We start from the raw sequence: 20,758 nt of genomic DNA, 5'->3' as shown, positions 1-20,758 counted from the left end.
CATGAAGTATCTGAAGCCTAGTCTTTCTGGTTCTATCGCTACATGAAGTATCTGAAGCCTAGTCTTTCTGGTTCTATCGCTACATTAAGTATCTGAAGCCTAGTCTTCCTGGTTCTATCGCTACATGAAGTATCTGAAGCCTAGTCTTCCTTGTTCTATCGCTATAAGAAGTATCTGAAGCCTAGTCTTCCTGGTTCTATCGCTTCATGAAGTATCTAAAGCCTAGTCTTTCTGGTTCTATCACTTCATGAAGTATCTGAAGCCTAGTCTTCCTGGTTCTATCGCTTCATGAAGTATCTGAAGCCTAGTCTTTCTGGTTCTATCACTTCATGAAGTATCTGAAGCCTAGTCTTCCTGGTTCTATCGCTACATTAAGTATCTGAAGCCTAGTCTTCCTGGGTCTATCGCTACATGAAGTATCTGAAGCCTAGTCTTCCTGGTTCTATCGCTACATGAAGTATCTGAAGCCTAGTCTTCCTTGTTCTATCGCTATAAGAAGTATCTGAAGCCTAGTCTTCCTGGTTCTATCGCTACATGAAGTATCTGAAGCCTGATCTTTCTGGTTCTATCGCTACATGAAGTATCTGAAGCCTAGTCTGCCTGGTTCTATCACTACATGAAGTATCCTGGTCAATCCTGTGGGAAGTGTGATTGCACGTTTCTGAGAGCATCTCCCTATCTCGTGAGGCACATTATTTCATTTCGAGCTGTCAGCACAGAGGGACTCCAAGGTACAAGTGTATCCACTCGTATCAATCTGAGTCAAACTAGAGCACGTAGACGCACAGGGGGAGGCTAAATCCTCATGTGGAGGGAAACCTGAGAGTACCGAAGAGCTCTACTGACAATACCTGTGCCTAGTAACAATTCTACTACATTGAATAAAAAATGCCGCAACCATGGTTTCGAAGTGCATGAAGGGCAGGGAGCAAAACAATGAATTCCAAGTTCCTCATGGGTTCTAAAGTCAACAAAGTAATTTCCTTCCTGTGAAGTTAACCTCATTGATGCTGATGACGGCTACCGGCCACCATGAGACACGGTGGGCGTGTGCTGATGACGGCCGGGAGCCGTCATGACCACGCCTGCGATTGGAATCTTCAGCACTGCGGCGGAATTCGCACCGCAGTGATGAGGTTAACACTCTCTTGTTGGGGTAGCCAAGATGTCTTCAGTGCCACCTGTTGGTGATCAAGTGCTCTATAATGCTACCATTACGCAGCACATCAACAAGCCCTCGGCAGAGTTGGATGCATGCTCCTGCAGAAGGGGTTTGGAAGCAGCTCACACCAGAGCTAGAAGATCACCTCCAGCAGATTTCTTCTCCAGATGATTTCTAAAACCCTTTTAATACATGTGCATTTCTCTGCAGACATTCACGGGTAAAGATATATTCTTAGTGTAATGTTCAGTATATCGTTTTGTGTTGTTTGTACTCATTATAGTAATAATAACTGTTTCAAAAGTGCTGTGCAACAATGTAGCAGGAATAGCATTACAGACTTGCTGGGTCCTAATGTGCGACATGCATTATTTACGCAAACCTCTGCAGCAGATGCGTTCATTCATCCAGAATGGCAGTGAAGACATCATGTACAATATACTAAAAATGCCTGCAGGCAGGATGCAGAGCAACCTGCAGGCAGGACATCTTGGAAAATGAAGCCTTAGGTAGCTCTTGTTTACTGGAGGGGAGCCAGTCCATGAAACATAAGGGATGCCACCAACAGGATGAAGCCAAAATGGGAGGCCAGAGGACAATGAAAGCAGTCAGGAGCACCACTGCATAACTAGAGATTGGAAGAGAGATGATGAGAACTCATGATATCTATCTATCTATATATTAATGTATTTCTTTATTTAGGATTGTCCTATGGGTAAATGGTATAATCGACTTTAGCGGCAAGGGTTTTGTTTGGAACAATTGATGTACACTGCTGAAAAGATTTTGATTTCTGCTAATTTAAAGGCACAGCACTTTCCATTCATAATGCCATACATAGCAATCTAATGACTAAATCCAGCATTTCACGCTGCTCATAACGTTTTAAACATCTTATAGTATTTAAACAATGGTTGAGCTGTCCAGGTAAACAGACTATACTGAGTGCCTCGGGTGCTACTTTACAACCAATGTACATATATTTTGCACAAAAAATGCACATATTTTTACACCAGACAAAAATTGCATGTTGGATATCTTCAATCCCTTGATCACACAATCCGCATTTTCACAATATTCTTCCTCTAGCACCCCATAGTAAATTAAAGAAAGAAACTAATTTCAGGATGGTTTCATTTCTCAAGTTATAAATGCGTTTTGAACTTTGACAGGGCATTTACTGTTTCAACCAAACTAGATATCCTTTTTCTGGCAATCAATAACGTTTGTTTAAAAAAAATTGCAATAACACAAGTCATCTTAAACTATACCTACATTTATGCTGAGGCTTTCTAAATCCAAATATGTGTACTATAGCCATATGCATGTCAGTGCACCACCCGGTTTTATCAAACAATTATCAATCTATACAGGATAAAGCTATACCTCAGCCTGCGATTTTCCAGCAATTTAGCAAGGTTATTTGTGCAAGTAATCCCAGACCATGGTGTCCCTTTAGACAGGATGATATGCATTCACACGCTGTGGATTTTCCATTTGACAAAAAAAAGTCTTGGCGTTAAGCAGAGGCTTTGACTACTCAATCACTGATTGACAGTGAGCCTTTTCGAACCGAGCTTACCTGAGTGAGCGGTGGAATAAGCCATTGTAAAGGGGGAGGGATTTGAAGTGAGTGCCAGAGAAAGGTTCCACGCTTTTAAAAAGCAGAATGTAACTAGCGGTAGGTTTGTTAGGAATAAGCAGAGGTTACGTTTCGGCTTTAACACAGAGAACTAAAAAAGGTATAAGGGGCAGTCAATGCATTGTGAAAAAAAGCATTGGCAAAGCCAATTGGTCTAACTATATGGCATGCCCTGGTCCCACCTCTTCTCACTACCCCTCTCACGAGCCCTTCATGCCAAATGGAACGCCCACCTGCAGATCACCTACGAGGACTACGAATGGGTGGATGTCCTAGAAGCCCTAGATAAGGACGTGAGAGAGGCTTGCCTGAAGTTCTGTCACTTTAAAACGTTACACGACTGGCACTGTACATCGACAAAACTGAATAGGGCAGGCCTCCTCCCCCATGTGAATTGCTGGAGGTGTGCGAATACCCACTGCAACATTACACACATCATCTGTGAATACCCTTAGATCCAACCCTTTTGGTCACACATCGGATCGGTCTTGAGTGCCTCCACTCACCCCTTCAGTTATCTTCCTGCACTACGTGTGCAACTCACCAAGCCTTGCCGGCCCACAACATCACCTCCGTCACACAACATTGGCCACGGTCAAGATATGTATTCTACTGCAATGGAGATCTCCCGTATCCCCATCACAGGAGTCCTGGATAGTGGCCATGATTCAAACGACCACACACGACTGCGTCATTTACAACCTGCAGGACCATACTGACTATTCCTGCAGACATGGGGGCCTTTCCTTCCCAAAGAGACCAATGCCAGATACAATACCCAGACCTCCCTCCCTGAATCCTATTGGACCACACTGGCAAATAAAACCACTTGCCTCCACGACCCGGAATGACCTCCTCCCTGCCATCTTCCCTCCAACCTTCCCCTACCACATACCCACCATTTACACCCCTTCCCTTAACCCCTAATTCATATCCCCTTCTTCCCACCCCTATTTCCACCCACCCTCTCTTACCCCTACCCTTTCCCCTATACCCCTTCTTCCTTCCCTCCCTCCCGATCCCAGGACACGCAGACACTGCAGGCACACCAGACACATCAAACGGCATACCCCTTCCCCCCACGCCACACCAATAATGACTGATAAAGCCCTCAGTTCCAATAATCTCATTTTTACACATACCTCTTGGTATAGAGTCGGTCACCTCCCCCCAGCATCTCATGGAAGTAGGGACAGTCGACCTCTCTCCCTTTCTTCCTCTCCACCCCTCACCACAGGGTTAGTCCCTGTCACCTCTGCTGTCAGCGCGGACCGACATCGGGCGCCCTACCTTAATGCTTCACTGTCTTTTTATGCAAGGTGACACGCCCAGTCGAAGATGCCTTCCCCGACACATTCACACTCGACCACACCTGACCCTCTAATCATCGTCAAATGCAATAAATGCGGGCCAACCACACCTCAAAGACACTATCTTCCACATTCATTAAATTAGTTCTGAGTGGACCTCTACGTCCTGTTTAAATTTCACAACTTTCACATCTACACTCACTAGGGCCCTGCACCCAATGGCCAGGAAAAAATATCTCTGTCAAAAGGCCCCCCATAGGTGCTGATCGGGTATTGCAGCGCTGGCCCGAGAAGGAGCAGACCAAATGATGAAGCAAGGCACCTAGCTGACTGGGTGTGTGAGCATCTTTTTCGGAAAGGAGGACATTTTCTCTGGCTTCTAGCGAGTAGTGTATCAAACGCACACTAAACTGTACTGTCTTGTAGGAACAGCATACCATTCGGTTTTGTATTGTCATTGGGCCTCTATGCTGGACCTGGTTAAAAAGCCCTTGGTTCCTCCCTTCTTGTAGACAATGATGTAATTGCCTCCTTTACTCAATAAAAATAATTACAGAACAAACAAAAAAATGTATAGGTCTCGGGTAACGCCAGCCCTAAAAAAACTCATTCAATAAGAATAGAAAGTGATAAAGCATTGCACAGTGACTTCTATTGTCCACCAGTCTAACAAATGTCTCAGTTGGGAGTGAGGGGGGTAGCTAGTCACTTTATTGCATCAAAAGAAACAGACTGCTGTCGATCCAGTTACGACTGAAACAACATTTTTCTCCTACACCACTTGTTTTCCTACATTCTCCAATTGAAACTTCTACCAGCTAGAGAAATTCTCGCATATCACACATGTATGGATAGATAAGGCTTTTCCTTTATGCATTGAGATAAAAGATGAACTTGCAATGAGGGACCAAAGGTGGCATTGATAAGTATGCTTTTGTATGCCTGTAATCACACACAGTGCTGGTCCGCATTCTGTGATGATTTGTGACCCGGCGTTTATATGTTCTTGAAAACCAATGAAAGGATTTGAAACAAAAAGATGAACTTGAAGAATAAAACAACTATCCGTCATAACTGTATTATCGGTAGGGCTGCGTTCACCACAATGAGTACTGCAAATGAAATTAAAAGAATTTTTATTAAGCGCGGCTGCTGCCCTGAGACGTCCAGGCGCTGAAGATTAGATTGGTGCCTCCCCAGGTAGTAACCTAGGGGCTAGTCTGCAGTGTTAAACAAGAAGGTTTTGAGCTGTTTGCGAAAGGTTGTCAGGTTGGAATTAGATCTTAAATGGAGGGGGAGTGAATTTCATAACTTGGCGGTATTATAAGAAAAGGATCAGCCACCAGCTCTAGATCTTCTGATGCGGGGAACTGTCACCAAAAAAGCATGGTTGGAGCGAAGCTGTTTGTTTGAACAGTGGGGAGTGATCAGAGAATGGTTGATTTTCGGGCCAGTTTTCCAGTACGCTTGATGGGAGATTCACATGGACTTAAATTTGACTCTCTCCCTAAAAGGTAGCCAGTGCAGAGTTCTCAGTCCAGGCTCCGCCGAGGCTCTGCGTGTATGCCTGTAATCACACACAGTTCTGGATCCGCTGCAGTTCTTGCAGACAGTATTCAGGCGCCCCTAAGTACAAGGCGTTACTAAAGTTGAGGCGGGATTGAATTAAACCCTGCATAACTACTTGCTTGGCTTCAAAGGGTAGGAGTGGAAAAATCTTCTTTAGCATCCGGAGTGTCGTCCGCATGTGTAATGATCTTAATGCCATGTGGACGGACGATCTCAGCCAGCGGTCTCATATACGCATTGAATAGCGCCGGGCTCAGAGATGAGCCCTGCGGTACCCCACAGCCCAAAGGCTTGCTTAAGGAGACATGAGATCCCTCAAAGACTTGAAAAGTCCTATCACTTAAGAAGGACTTGAGCCAGGCCAGAGCTTCTCCTGACACTCCAAAACTATGGAGCCGGCGTAATAGAGTTTTATTATTTGCCGTATCAAACGCGGCGCTTAGATCAAGGAGGATCACTGCCACTGATCCTCTTCGATCCAAGATCCGCCTAGCTTCCTCTGTGACCGCCACCAGAGCCGTTTCCGTCCCATGCTTTGGGCGGAAACCCGTGTGGGTGACATCCAGCAGATGGTTACTCTTGAGGAACCTGGTGAGGCAGATGTTAATGTGCTTCTCGAGGATTTTGCTCACCCAGGAAAGCAGAGAAATTGGGCGGTAGTTGTTAAGGTTGATGGTGTCAAGTGTAGGCTTCTTCAGGAGTACTCGTACCATGGCCTGTTTCCAGGTGAGAGGCACAGTGCTAGTCGCTATGGAGGAGTTCAATAACTCCATAATCGTGGTTAGAATAATCTGACTAACTGAAGGCAAAGTGCGAGGTGGTGCAGGATCATATGGGGAGCCTGACTTCACTTGGCGTAACAGCAGCTCCAGTGTTTCTAAGTCTAACAAGGGAAAGTGATCTAAAATATTTTGACCGAATTGTTCAGCTTCTATAGGGAAATGTGGACCCTGAGTGGTAGGGTCTGAGTCCAAGTCTGGAAAAAATAAGTAGATGTTATTTTTTGATAAAAGAATTCCGTTAAGTCGTTGCATTGAGAGAGCGGGTTGTAGTTGGCAGCCAGGGAAGGTTGGAGCCTAGTCAAGCTTTTTACTATTTGAAACATTTCTTTAGGTTGTGACCTAGCCACATGATTTTTTCACTATAATAGGTCGACTGAGTAGCTTTTATTTCTAGTTTTTAGGCTTTAATAGCCTCCCTGTATGTGGTTTTATCTGCGGCAGCGAATCCCAGGCGCCACTTCCTCTCCAGCTTCCTACAGAAGCGCTTTTTCTCTCTGAGCTCTTCCGAGTACAAGGGAGCAGTTTTCTGCTGTCTTTTAAGGTTGATGTTGTGAAGGGGGAGCATAGAGTCAAGTGAGTCCAAAATCCACTTGTCATACTCCTTGTTATCTAGAGAAGAATCCCCGGTAAATGAGGGTCTGGAGGATGCAAGGGTATTGGTCCACTGGTTCAGAGAAAGTCTGGACCAGTTTCTCATTTTCCGCAGAGTGGGGGGGCAGGGTAAAAATTTAGGTAAGGTCCAGGTAAAAGAGATCAAGAAATGGTCAGTCCAAGGCAGACGACTAATGGAGCTCACTTTAAGATACGAACAATTACTGAACACAGGGTCCAAAAGATGGCATTTGACGTGAGTGGGGGCTAAAACATTTTGCATACGGAGATTTTTCTAAAAACAAAATTTGAGTTTGATTACTGATTGCAATACGTGCTAATTTACTAGTTTACAGCTGGCAATGTTCCTTCTCTTGGGGTGAAATTATTTTTTTGAAGCCTAATAATCATAGGAATAAGCAACTCCAGTGGAGTCTCTGGGCCTTGGGGGCACAATTAGCTACTGCATGGGCAAACAAGGGCATAGTGCCAACTATCCTTTCCAAATAGATTTATGATACAAGTACTGTAAAGGCTATTTTGAGGTCCAGTTTTTCTTTAAACAACCCCTGGCTGAACTCCATGTTGTTATGGTTCTCACAATAAGGCAAACGAGGCAAATGAAGGTAAACGTGAAACACATTTTCTCCAGGCAAATTCTAAGTGTAGCAGAGTGAACGGTATAGCAAATCCCCACATATTGTGGTAATCATGTTGGGATACTCTTAAAAAAATACAGTAAAATGACAATAGGATTGAAAGGTACAATCGACTACTCACACCAGACCTTTACCAGAAATGTGATAACTGTGGTGAAGGTTCCATAAGGTAGATAGGGTTCTTCACAACCAATGATCCCTCTTGGTATCACTGGTTGCGACTGGGTGCATTATACGCACAATAAAATGTCCAAATGATATATCTGTATGTAACGACGTTGAATTTCATCTTGTATTGACTTGAAGATGCCTTACAGCATGGGTGGTGAGACACAGGATATGTCTGTGTACACAAGGGCTAAATTACTGGTCCCATCTCTCGCCATGAAAAAGATCATTCACCTGAACAGAATGATCTGCTCCAACTCCTTTAAGGAGGTTTGGCTTAAAAAAGCTTCTAATACACTACTCATACCTGGTAAAAGTGGCTAAGCAGAAACCGACTATCCTAGAGAACATATGTCTCCAATCATTTCTTAAGCGTTCCAGTCCTAGGCCATGCCATGTCATCAAAGTAGCGAGCGGACAACACTCTAAGAGGTACCTCTCACAATCCCAATGGATGGAAGTGCTTACTTGATCCCTTCGGTGGTATGGACGAGGAGCACTGAGACGGTTGCACATATTATGAAACTCCAAGGAGCACAAGCACTTCTTTTATGATGGTCTTTCTCATTATAGTTATGAGTTTGAGGCTTGATGTGACTTTCAAAGCTTCTTGGATGGAATTAAACCACAGTGCGCACAGTGCCCTCGGGTTTATTTACCCCTCCAACATCTCATCCACATCGCAAATGAAACATTATCGCTGAAGCACTAGGCAGTTACATAAAGTGTAAATCCATGCACTGCTTGCCATCCTGCTTCCTACTTACCCCCATTCATTCAGACTCCATGGTCCTTCACACTGGGTGCTCAACATTCACCTCAGTCTCCTGCGTTGCTCACTCCTATCATTTCTACTCTGATGCCACCTCTACTCCGTCGCCAATCAGCTGCTACTTGCTGTCCCTCTTATGCTACATGCCATTTGGTGTGTGCCTTCTCCTCTCCGTGGTTTGCTTGTCTGCCACCACTCTATGTTGTCTCCCTAGCCCCATCCGCGTATAAACAGCCTAAGCCCCCGCTACTGATACCCATTCATTCCTCTCATTCCAATCTTTCCATCCTTCTCCCCAGTTCTCTCCCTTTAGTATTGATTTGTTTTGGTGTTCACAGATTTCCCCCACCACTTGCCTGAGCTCATCTACATTGTATCCCCCTACACTGTGCCGCACACAGTTCGGCACTATACAATCCATATGCATAGAGTTAGCAGAGTATGCCAGTTAGAATTATGTTTAAAAGGCACATATTGAGCAACACAAGAAACATTAATACTGTTTGCACTCAGACATTCTTGCTGCTAACACAGATCAGGAACGCCTACAAGATGCTCCTACCTATCAAGCTTCCGAGGGCCAGTCTCCTCCGGCCAATCCGCTCCACCAGCCAGACTCCAACCAGGGTGAAGATGAAGTTTGTGAAGGCTGTGACCGCAGCAAGCCAGATCGCAAGGCTGTCATTCCGCACGCCTGACATCTGCAGAATAGTAGCACTGTAGTACCTGCAATACCAAAAACATCAAAGACCTTCTTATTCCATTAAATTGTGATTTCAATATTCCAAGAGCAACAATAGAACTATAAAAAATAATATGTGGATATAAAAATGTAGAAAATCTGCAGCAGCTAAATTAACATTGTCCGACAATATATTGCTCCTTCCATCAAAAATCAGATGTATTAAAACCATTTAATAGATAGCTTTAAATATTTGAAGAACCTTTACTGATCTTTGGTGCTGTCAGGATGTCTGAATACCACTTTCAATATGTTGGCTAGAGTAAGCAGACAAACTATGTATAAGACATAAATGAAAGAGGCTGTTTTAAAGTAGAACCTAAAACATAACTATGCAACAAAACAAATTGAACATCCCCAGAGCAGTACTTGAAGTGCGTCTTCTCTTAGAAACTTTCTATCCTAAACCCTTCACTTGACAAAATGGTAACATTTTAGTGCTCCTCCCAGTAGGAGGAGCCCGAGCTTCCCACAAGGCAGTGGTGGTTGAAGAATGCATCACGGCCAGCCCAGAGGGCTTGTTTAGACACCCTCGGGGTTTCATAAAGACAATCTGCAATGGTATCCATTGAAAGCGGCTGATGAGCAATTGACGTGCTATTTTTGACATACCACTGATGATGTCAGAACTGAATTTAACTCTCAAATTGGAAATGAATTTCTGCAAGGGGAACTGAAATCCATTATACTATGAAATATATGTTCACTATTGTTTGTTTAAAAGGAGGACTTGTCCTAGATAGGAAGCCAAGAGAGGTACAAGTTGAGGATTACAATCTGATCCTTGATTTGTACTCGGATAGCAATTCTGAGTTGTGCTATATCTATAACAACTGTGCTGTTTTTACCAGACAGATTACGGCAGGTCAAATTTTCCAAAATGTGGGAAAAGATTTTGAAAAAATGACAAAACGTGAAATTCAATGAGTAAAAAATCCATTGTGCATTTTTTGCCTCATTTTCAAGTTCAAACTCAGAATTAGAGGTATTTAACTCTCCCAGGAAACACCTCACTCTTTTTTTGGGTATTTATAATATTGAGTCTTGTCTCTATGAATTTAAAGGTGTTAAAAAACGAGAGATGGGAAGACAATTATGGGCCCCGGTTAAGAAATGGCTGGAGGACAAAATGAGAACTTGAAATGTACTGTATTGTTATATTTATTGATAGATCTTCTGTAACATTTTTATCCCCACGTCAAATAATGTGTTTTTAGCTGCTTATATTCGAGTGATCATGTAATTGTATCAGATGTTCGTATACCTTACTTGTGGTTAATTATGTATTTTCTCATTGCACCATGAACTCCAATTAAAAAAAAAAAAAAAAGGAAACACCTGACTCTGGGGTAAAGAAATCAAGATAAGCTGCAGGATCTGCCGTCCACTCTATGACAAGAGCTTGTCATCTCTTCTTAGAGGAACCTCGCAGTTTGAAAAGACCACCAGAGCTATTCCTAATGCTCCTAATCAAGTTTACTTATGCAGGTTTTCTTAATTGCCCCAATTTCATAACTAATGAAGTGTGCCTATGATGGACTCTGATGCTATGACTGTGCCACAGCACACTGCAGGATCAATTTTCCTACTGCCATATTTAACTATCTTGCGGCACAGGAAGGGTTTCAATAACAAACAGCTTCGTATTTCATATTAGAAATATCGCACAAACATTTCATTTCAAATTGATGTACAAAGTTATTTTGATGAGATTCAGGCTTCTCAGTTAATCAAGCTTTGAACAATATTTTCGTAAATGAAGAACTAAGGGGGGTAAACTAAGGGGGGTATCCAAAGATGGCAGGAATTACCAACCAGCAATTTTGTCCAGGTGAAAAACAGATACTTAGTAGCACTCCATTCAGAGTCAGTGACACTGGAATTTGGGTTATGATTACTGCATGATGTTTCTCACTTTCTATCCTCTTCTTCCCTTACAAATGTTGCCAAGATTTTCCTGGCATCATTTGAGAAAATATTGTAATCCGAGATAGGATGCAGGAACCCACAATTTAAATCGGACAGGGCCACTGAGATGGGTAGCATATTAATATTTAAGTTCATGGGCTTTTGGGGTACACTTTGGACTCTATAAGAGGGGCTTAACTCTGAGTATCGCATTACGGTTAGAAGAAAAATATGCACTAGGATTGTCCCACAAGTAGTGAAAAACGTCTACAATTCACAGAGGTCTTTCTTTGCACACTTGTGATTTCAGAGCAAGGCTTAAGGGGATTTAAAGGTGGAATGAATGCCTAAGGGGATGTAAAGGTTGACTATCAATGTGCCTTGAAAGCAGTTCATTGGGTTTAAACACCTATTTACTTCCCACTCCTTCCCAGATGGCTGAGAGGTGCTCAATATGATCTGTCCCAACACGCAGGGCATGTCTCCACTTACAGAAGAACCGCCGGAGCTCCTTGCGACAAAATGGCACTACCATGCATAGCAAACAAGAAGTTTGACTTAGCAATTTACCATACATCAGAAATAATGATTAATTATGTGTTCACATCATATATACACTATTAGTGAGGTTGGGCTTGTGTGCCCAACCTCAAATATTAATTTGCAACCCTCACCCCAACCGATCCAAAAGTTAAGTCCCCTTCCATTCGGTTGCTGTAAACTGATACATCACTTTTTGGCTATACCGAAGTGAAATTTGTAGCCAAGAGTGATATTTAGGATTGATCCCCTTGCTATATTAAATAGTGAAATAATCAGAACACCAATGGGAATAATTGAAAGCGAGAGGGGCGGGGGGGGGGGGGGTGGGGGGGGGGGGGAGTGACCTGCATTGCAGATTTTGAATTTATTTCTTGTTTCACTGTCATTACATGTAAGTGTTTTTCATCTTCAACACAGTTTTAGTATTTTGTGTGAATATGTATAATTTGCATTAACAAAATATTAACTCATGTTAAGGGTTCATTTTGGCTCTACAAACCACGACTACCATTTGGAAGAAAAATGCAGTAAGATCTAAACAAATAATTCTTTCAAACAAGCCAAAATTGGTTTAAAATAGACAATTGGGAGGCATCAGGTTCAAGGTATCTGAGTGAATTTTCTGCTCACTGCTGAATATCTGTGGATCCTTAGTCTAGAAAATCAAATCTAGGCAGGGCCCATTCATTTCACCATCATTGAGAGGTCGATAAATCAAATGCCATTAAACTTGGTACTAGTAACACACTGCATTTTCACTGCCATACAACCGCAAAACTGTGGGAGCAGGCACAACATAGCTTAATACCTGCTATTATTAAAAAAAAAAAAAGACAGACAGCATATTGATTTTCTGTTTACCTATGATTCAGTACCACTGTCATCCGAATTTTGTGATTTCTAGAAAACTGACCCGGATGAAATTAATTTAAAATAAGAGGAAATGCTTCTTTCAGCTCATGTCCAGGCTTCATCTGTCTCCTACCTTAGCCAAAAACATGGCGGCCCTCGTGGTAGAAAGAAGAGGGAAGAAGCAATGGGTTACAAGGCACAGTCGTACAAAGATGCTAACAAGGCTCTGCCCCAACCCCGAGAAGGCCCAGAGTGACACAGACAGCTCAGCGCGCTCACCCAACCCTGCGAAGAGAGACGGCTGAAGAGATTACACACAAGACTGTCAATTAAAAACTCCCGTCGGGAGAGTTGACAGGTCTAAGACCCGGGGTTAGCGGAAAGAGCGAAAAAATGGAATTGTTTTCCAGTATGAAACCTCTAAAAGATTTTCAGGACAGTGACAAATAGGGCGGCTGATTGACAGTGTACACGGGGGAGAGAGCCGCGAGGCACTGGATAGGAACCAGAAATTGTTACCATATTGGTGGTGAATAGATTATATGTTCAAACTATCTCACGCGCCGTATGTATATATAGGTGCCCAGTTATGCCCAGCGCGTGTGCATGGACATATCATTCTATATTGAAAGCAAAAGGTTTGCAAACAATTACTATGCTTAGTGCAACGTTTTCAATCAATTTGATCTAGGCAAAAAATAACCAGTCTGCACGAATTCTCATAAAAGGGGGAGATTATACTTTAGCACAAATATTGAAAATCGATTAATCAAGTATGCACCATATTTTATTGAACGATTTGACATGGCTTGAAGATCTGTGCAGTTTCCACCGAGTCCACACATTTAAGGTATGCGAATCTCATATGTACTGAAACGTAAAAGGTATGGTCCAGAAAAGAAACGTGTTATAGTGGGGGTGTATATTTCAACAGTGGGGTCAATCACAGGTTAGTTGGTAACCCTATAATTTTATTTGAACAATTTATGACTGAGCGAGTCAGTCAATCAAATGATTGTTCGGAGAATCAACAATTACAATTTAAAAAAAAGATGTACACTCAATGAAACAGAAATCAATTCGTCTAATCTAAGGTCGATGGTTATTTAAAGAAATAATGCATGGACGCCCACATGCAACAGGCAGCCATTAGATAGAAGTTATATATCGTGCCTTTTTCTTGCCCCCTCTTAACCTCCACAAATTACCTACTGTGGAATCAATCAAGTCCCACAATACCAGAGCCCTTCTTCACAATAGCGCAATTTCTAGATCTCGTTTTAAACCAATAGGCAATTATCTTATTTCTGACATTCCACCCCCTCCTTAAAACATTTGCTAAAGGAAATTGCTGGTCTTTATTTTCAATCCTGTGAAGTACTATAAAGTCGGAAGCACTTCCATTTTGCTGTTGTTGAGAAATTGCCTGAAATGAAGATTGCTCCGTGGATAATCTACTACATCTACATCTAGACAACTACAGTTGTCTAGTCCATGTGGGAGCCTCCAGGATAAGGGTGAGGGGTGCTTGCTGGAGCCTCTGAGCCAATGTACGGGAATATTGAGAGAGGAGGAAAAGTGTAGGCAAATATCCCTGACCAGTTCATCCATAGGGAATTGCCTATTGACTGCGGGTGAGGAAACCTGGAGGCGAAGCTTGGGCATCTGGCAGTTTCAGCAGTTGTGAGTGGATCTACGTTGAGGCACCCGCAACGTTGGAAGTATGAGAGCAACACTTGGGGTTGGAGTTCCCACTCATGGACAATTTGCCACATCCTGCAGAACAGGTCTGCAAAGTCACTGTCCACTTCCAAAAGGGACTCTGCTAACAGATGTACATCATTAAACTTAAAAATGGAAATGTCTGCTGGTCACTGGAATTTATTCCACAGTTGCCGCAGCAAGGTGTAGCATCCCAAACATGAACATCAGTTACAAACTTTTCATGGGTGGCATAAACATCTCATCCAAATACTCCTTCTGTCCCACCTACTTTTGTCACACCAATGCATACCAATGGAAACCCCATTCTCTCATTGACGATCACTTATGTTCGTAACTGGATTGGCGCAAGAGTACCCAAACCCCCACTTTCATTTGCATGGTCACATGACCAAGGGAGGTGTGTGAGGAGATGGGTTTTGCAATGATTCACAGGCCTCTAGGAGAGGTGGTTGTCCCTTGTATGTGTCCTCCTGGATGCGGCAGAGCCTGCGGGGAGGATGGGGGTTCTATTGATCTAATCAATAAAACAAACCAAAAGGTCAGGAATTGGGAAATGGCTGACCTGACAATATCTTTCCCTATCAACACCCAGCACACTTTATTATGTTACTCAAGAACCTTCCTGACAGAATGTCTTGAGCCTCCTCAGATGTACTTAGTATGGAACGTATCCAATCATATACTTCTTTTCTCGCATGATGCCATTTTGTTGGCCAGTACGGAGTTGCACGAGATGGATTTCTCAATTTTTTCCACACTATTGACAATAGGCCTCTGATAAACACAGTCATTTTTTCTCCATAAAGGATGTCCCTTTTCATTAGTATGAAGTTATGTTGCTCTTTTGCTGCAAGTGCAGACCCTCCAAGGAGCTATGGTGCAGCAAACTTGTTTTCTAGCCATGTTTTCTACGGGTGTCCCAGCGTGCTTTAGCTTCTCTGCCTTGGTCAGCGTTTATTTGTACTAGTGTTTGCAGGTGGTGGGCACTTGCACTCATTTTGATGATCATTGCCAGACATTAAATAAAAGCATGAGAGAGAAAAACATTAAAAGGAGAACTAAGAAGAGAGAAATATAGGAAAACAGTGAGAATGGGCGAAAGCAATTAAAAAGAACATTAGTTTGTTAAATATAGAAGTAAGTGTTAGGAGATGGATAAAAGAGGCTTGAAGTGGATTTAAAGCTAGACAGCCTGGGTGTTAACCAATTAGGTATTCAGCTGAAAAAATTAGGCCTAATCTCTTTTATTTATTTTGTATTTGTGTATTTGTTTATTTATCAATTTATTTATTTCTAAAAGCAAGCACAGCACGCATAGGGGAGTGGCCGAGGTGCAAATTGGCCACACTCTCAAGAGACTTGCTGGCGCAACCAAGCCCCTTACACAGTCTTCTTTTACTAGTGCAGTTCCAACAAACATTGGCAAAGTCAAAAGGTCTCACCTTTGGGACCTATTGGTGTTGACAATGATTTTTAGTGATACTGCAGCATGGCTAAAGTACAATTTGAAAAAAATCAGCCCATCACACAGTTGCCTGTATAATTTTAGGACTACGTATGCATGGTGCGCAGACCTATCAAATGACATAGGTAGACTACTTTTTTTATTTACCAATCCAAATTGGATCAGTAAGTAAGCACAAAAAATTCATAAGTAGTTTTATGTTTTTTTAAAGTGAGTGGGGTGGAAGCAACATTGGAGGAAGCCACTTGATGTTGCAGGTATAGGCAACACATGAGTGTGGGTGGGGGAGACAAGGCATGGGGTATGGGTGGGGGAAGCAACATGGAGGGCTTGGATAAGGGGGTGTAGACAAGAAAATGTCTGAGAGAGAGCAATATGAAGCACAGGGGGAGAAAATCAAACAGGCGAGAGAGAGTAACATGGGTTCAGTGGCGTAGCTAGAGCTTCCGGCGCCCGGGGCTATCCCTCACAGTGCCGCCCATGGCCAGGGGCTAGGGAAAAAGGGCAGCAAGCAGTGGTGGATTGGCAGGGTTTAAGTTACGAAGCCACTCTCTACTCGACTGCAGGTGAAAGCAAAGGTGGGTCCACCCATTACTTTCACAGGGTGAACGCCGTCCACCCTGCCAAGAAGTTGGGCCACACAGAAATATGCTGAATTTGTCCCAGTGTCATTTTCAGACTCCTGGACACGTTCAGCAGCACCTACACATTGTCTGCTTTTTATTCCCATCAGCAACGTGCTGGCAGCGAGGGGGACTTTTTATCTTCACCTCCAGATGGGCCAAAGATAAAGGCCAAGTTAAGGGGCCATTAGGCCTCCTTTTGATGGAGTGGCCTGGAACATCACACTTAAATGTAAATGCAACTGAGGGAAACAAAAGCACACAGCTTGTTATCTCTGCACAGGTACTTAATAGAGGCATGCTTTTGACTTTGTTAGGTCCCTTCATGTAAGTGCATGAACTGTAAGAATGTTAGTCTGGCCCCGTATTTACTCACAATTTAAATAGCACTATTTTCATGCAAGTGTGCAAATCAGTGTACAAGATGTGTTGAATGAGTCAGTGAGGGTTAAAAGGTGTAGCAGTCACATATCCTACATAGCTCACTGTGCTATATTGAAATGGGTACTATTTATGAACTGCAAGTAACGAAAGGATCTGTGTTCAAAGCAATAACCCACTTACCTAGCTACATTAAAAAAACATTCTATCATCTGCATATTACATTATGTGCTTTGCAAGCACATTAACCTTCTATACTACTTGGAGTCAGTTCTGGGACTACACAAAACAGAAATCTCTCCAAGAAATACATTGACCGCTCGGGTTATCTCACCAATTATTATTCCATGATATATACTGTTGGCCTGTACCAAATAACTCATGCACTGGGCCTACAAACAAATGTAAGGGCCAACCGTTTATGTAGTCCATCATGGCTCTTGTATGGGACAATCCTTACCCATAGTTAAAGAACTGTGTAACCCTCCTAGTCTTACAACACATCTGCCACCCTCACAGGAAGGATGTGACAAAATTAGCAATTATTTCTTTGATAAAATAGACACAATTTACTCATCCTTCACTAGCAATGATCAAGAACTGATTGAACACCATATCAACGCAGAGCCTCCCCAGACGGCCACCTGCTCTGTCTTTGGCCCTTTTTCAGAGGAAGAAGTAATTAAAACCATGTCAGAAATTAAATCGGGCTCACCATTGGACCCATGCCCACATTACATCTTTCAACAACTAATCCCCTCAATTGGTCCAATAGTGACGCAAGCATTAAATCAGTCATTAGACCAAGCGGAATTTCCAGCTATCTGGAAGACAGCAGTAGTGACTCCCTTACTTAAAAAAGCTGGTTCGGACATAAACAACCCCGCCAACTATCGGCCCATCTCGCAGTTGCCATACCTTTCAAAGGTACTGGAAAAATTAGTGAACAAACAGCTATCAAACTATCTGGAAATCAATGACCTGCTCGACGCCTCGCAGACGGGCTTCAGGTCAAACAACAGTACAGAAACAACTTTATTGGCAGTACTGGATAACATCAGAAGCCAGGTTGATGAAGGTAAAACGGTGGCCCTGATATTGTTAGATTTATCAGCGGCTTTTGACACCGTATCTCACAACCTCCTGATGCAAATGTTAGCCGCAAAAGGATTGCAGGGAAAAGCCCTGACCTGGCTGGAGTCTTTTTTAACAGACAGATCACAATCTGTCCGATTAGGCAGCTACAACTCCACACCCAGTAAGATCAAGTATGGTGTACCACAGGGGGCAGCCTTAAGTCCAACATTATTTAATGTTTATGTATCATCACTGGCCAAGATCGCCAAAAAGTGGGGCGTTAACATCTGCTCTTACGCCGATGATACACAACTAATGATTGCCTTAGATGGGGAAGAAGATCCCAAAAACAGACTACTAAACTGTCTTTCTGAACTATCCAGATGGATGCATAATCACTGCCTGAAATTAAATGCCGATAAATCGGAGATTTTACTGTTTGGTGGATCCCAACAACTTTGGGATGACACATGGTGGCCCAACATTCTTGGTGCCCCCCCAAACCTACCCAGATAGCAAGGAACTTGGGAATCTACATCGACAATAAATTGTCAATGAACAACCACGTGATAACTATCTGTGGTAAAAGCTTTGCATTACTGAAAATGTTACGAAGAGTGTTCCCATGGATTCCTCTGGAATGTAGAAAGATCCTAGTACAGTCACTATTAATCAGTAGACTTGACTATGGGAATTCCCTTTTCGTTGGCATGGCAGATTACCTATTCTCTAAATTACAGCTTGTTCAGAATGCGGCAGCAAAAGCCGTTTGTAATAAAAGAAAATACGACTCTGCTACAAGCTGTCTGAGAGCATTACACTGGTTGCCAATGAGAGAAAGAGCCACATTTAAAATACTATGCCTCACCCACAAAGCATTGCACAAAACAGGTCCAACCATCCTAAAAAACAGAATCAACTTCTATGTTCCACTTAGAAATCTTCGCTCCCAATACACAGCAAGCGCAACAACCACTAGAATAAGGAAGGCTAGGATGGGAGGCCGCACCTTCTCACACTTAGCAGCTAATCTGTGGAATAATTTACCGACAGATTTGAGACTCACAGACGACCATCTTGCCTTTAGGAAAAAACTTAAAATAACACTGTTCCCTAAGACCCAATAAACCACAATATTACCGTTAACAACCACCAGTTACACGTACACTGTTAATTTTAGCACCATGATATCCTCTCAGGATGAATGTCAGCGCTCTATAAGTACTTTTACCATTACCATTACCATTACCATTAATACAGCATATACCATCAGATTCCAAATCCTGTACACTCTCAAATGCTTATGAGCAGTAGACCCTCTATGTGTGCCCTTAGAAATCTAACTCCAGAGTTTCCAGCGTCTGCTTGAAAGCAGTGCTTAATTTGAGCAGGTGGTTACCGGTGCTGGGCACCAACACTTAACTGTCAACACCGGTGCTTGTGACAGCCTGCCACAAGTTGGCGTTGTCTGGCTAATTTAGAGATGACCATAACAACAGTTAATTATTAAATCAATATACATTAAAATGACTTTTACCTGCCGCCCAAGCCATTTTTAGGTCTCGCATCAGCGAAAGACCTATTGTTTTCACTTTCCTGGGAATCTGAGACAGGAGATGGGCACGAGCGCCGATTTGTCCTCGTGGGCACGCACGGCGCCGTGCACATCCCCTGCCTCAGATTCACAGCCTGCCAGCCTTTCGCCGCTCTCACTCGCGTGCACACATAGCCACGCATGCGCACACACACACACACACACACACACATACACCCACGCAGGCACAATGCATCAGGGCGCACGCACACAGACCCACATATACACACGCACAGCTAACAGACACACAGTCACACATATACATACACATGCACAGCTACACACACGCACACACACAGCTACACCCCTCTCCCCCCTCTTACCTCACCGGGCTGCCCGATGTTCTTCACCCGGGCCCCCTCCTGGGACCCGGGACTTCAGCTGCCGGACCTGGGAGGGCGGGGGCTGCCCGCGCATGCGCGGCATTTGTAACTGGGGCTCTTCAGAATAAAAGTTAGAAATGCCGCGCATGCGCGGGTAGCCCCCGCCCTCCCATTCTTCAGACTCCTCCTGAGACACCGGTTTGCACCAGACACGAATGTGGTGGCCCGGCGCTGATCGTAGTTCTTTTAAGGTAACGAAGTTTAGACACCTGCATTTGATTTCATTTACTTTTGTGGCATATGCTTGCATTACTCAAAGAGAAGCAATGAAAGCCCCGCCTGTTGGATTTGTCAATTCTTGATACGTTTGTGATTTTAAAGGTGAACAACTGAGTGAGAGCTGTAGGGGCACATAAGCTGTGTGCCCCTCCCCTCTCCCTCACACAAGATAATGCGTACGTCTATGAGGCTGGCAGGACAAGCGCTGTCCGCTCCTGCTTCTTGGCGCTACATTTGCAGTTTTCTATAGCGCAACCTCGGCCCGAGGGTATCGGAGCGCTTTACATGAGCAACAGTTGTGTTACATGAGGACACATTCATCTTTGCTCGGCAGGGGGGGGAATAGGTGATTAGGCCAGAATCACAGGATGTTTAGAGTCATTGCCGAGACTCGAACCTACCCGATCCTCCGCTCCGAAGTGGTCCGCTCTGGGTGTTGGGCCACATCCTCCCCAGGTGCCTGTGCGGGTGAACTCTGCTGCCACGAGGCGCTCTCGTTTTTACTGCTGTGGTTAGTGCTCAGCATTCTTTTAGTTCATGCACAACCACATTGCTGAAGCAATCATATGAAAGTGCTAGCCGCATGTCTCC

General features: G+C 43.5%; 1 protein-coding gene across 1 annotated transcript in view; it reads right to left on the bottom strand.

Moving 5' to 3' along the window:
* Positions 1-20,758, bottom strand: part of SLC2A13 (solute carrier family 2 member 13) — a 1,518,966-nt gene that overhangs the window by 459,266 nt on the left and 1,038,942 nt on the right. The window contains exon 5 of the mRNA XM_086967217.1: positions 9,218-9,381. Within this exon, the coding sequence (XP_086823343.1) occupies positions 9,218-9,381 (164 nt within the window). The remainder of the gene's footprint in view (positions 1-9,217; positions 9,382-20,758) is intronic.

The sequence above is a fragment of the Lissotriton vulgaris genome, chromosome 1_1, assembly GCF_964263255.1.
Source record: "Lissotriton vulgaris chromosome 1_1, aLisVul1.2, whole genome shotgun sequence".
Classification (NCBI taxonomy): domain Eukaryota; kingdom Metazoa; phylum Chordata; class Amphibia; order Caudata; family Salamandridae; genus Lissotriton; species Lissotriton vulgaris.
This window is presented reverse-complemented; position numbering and strand designations above follow the sequence as displayed.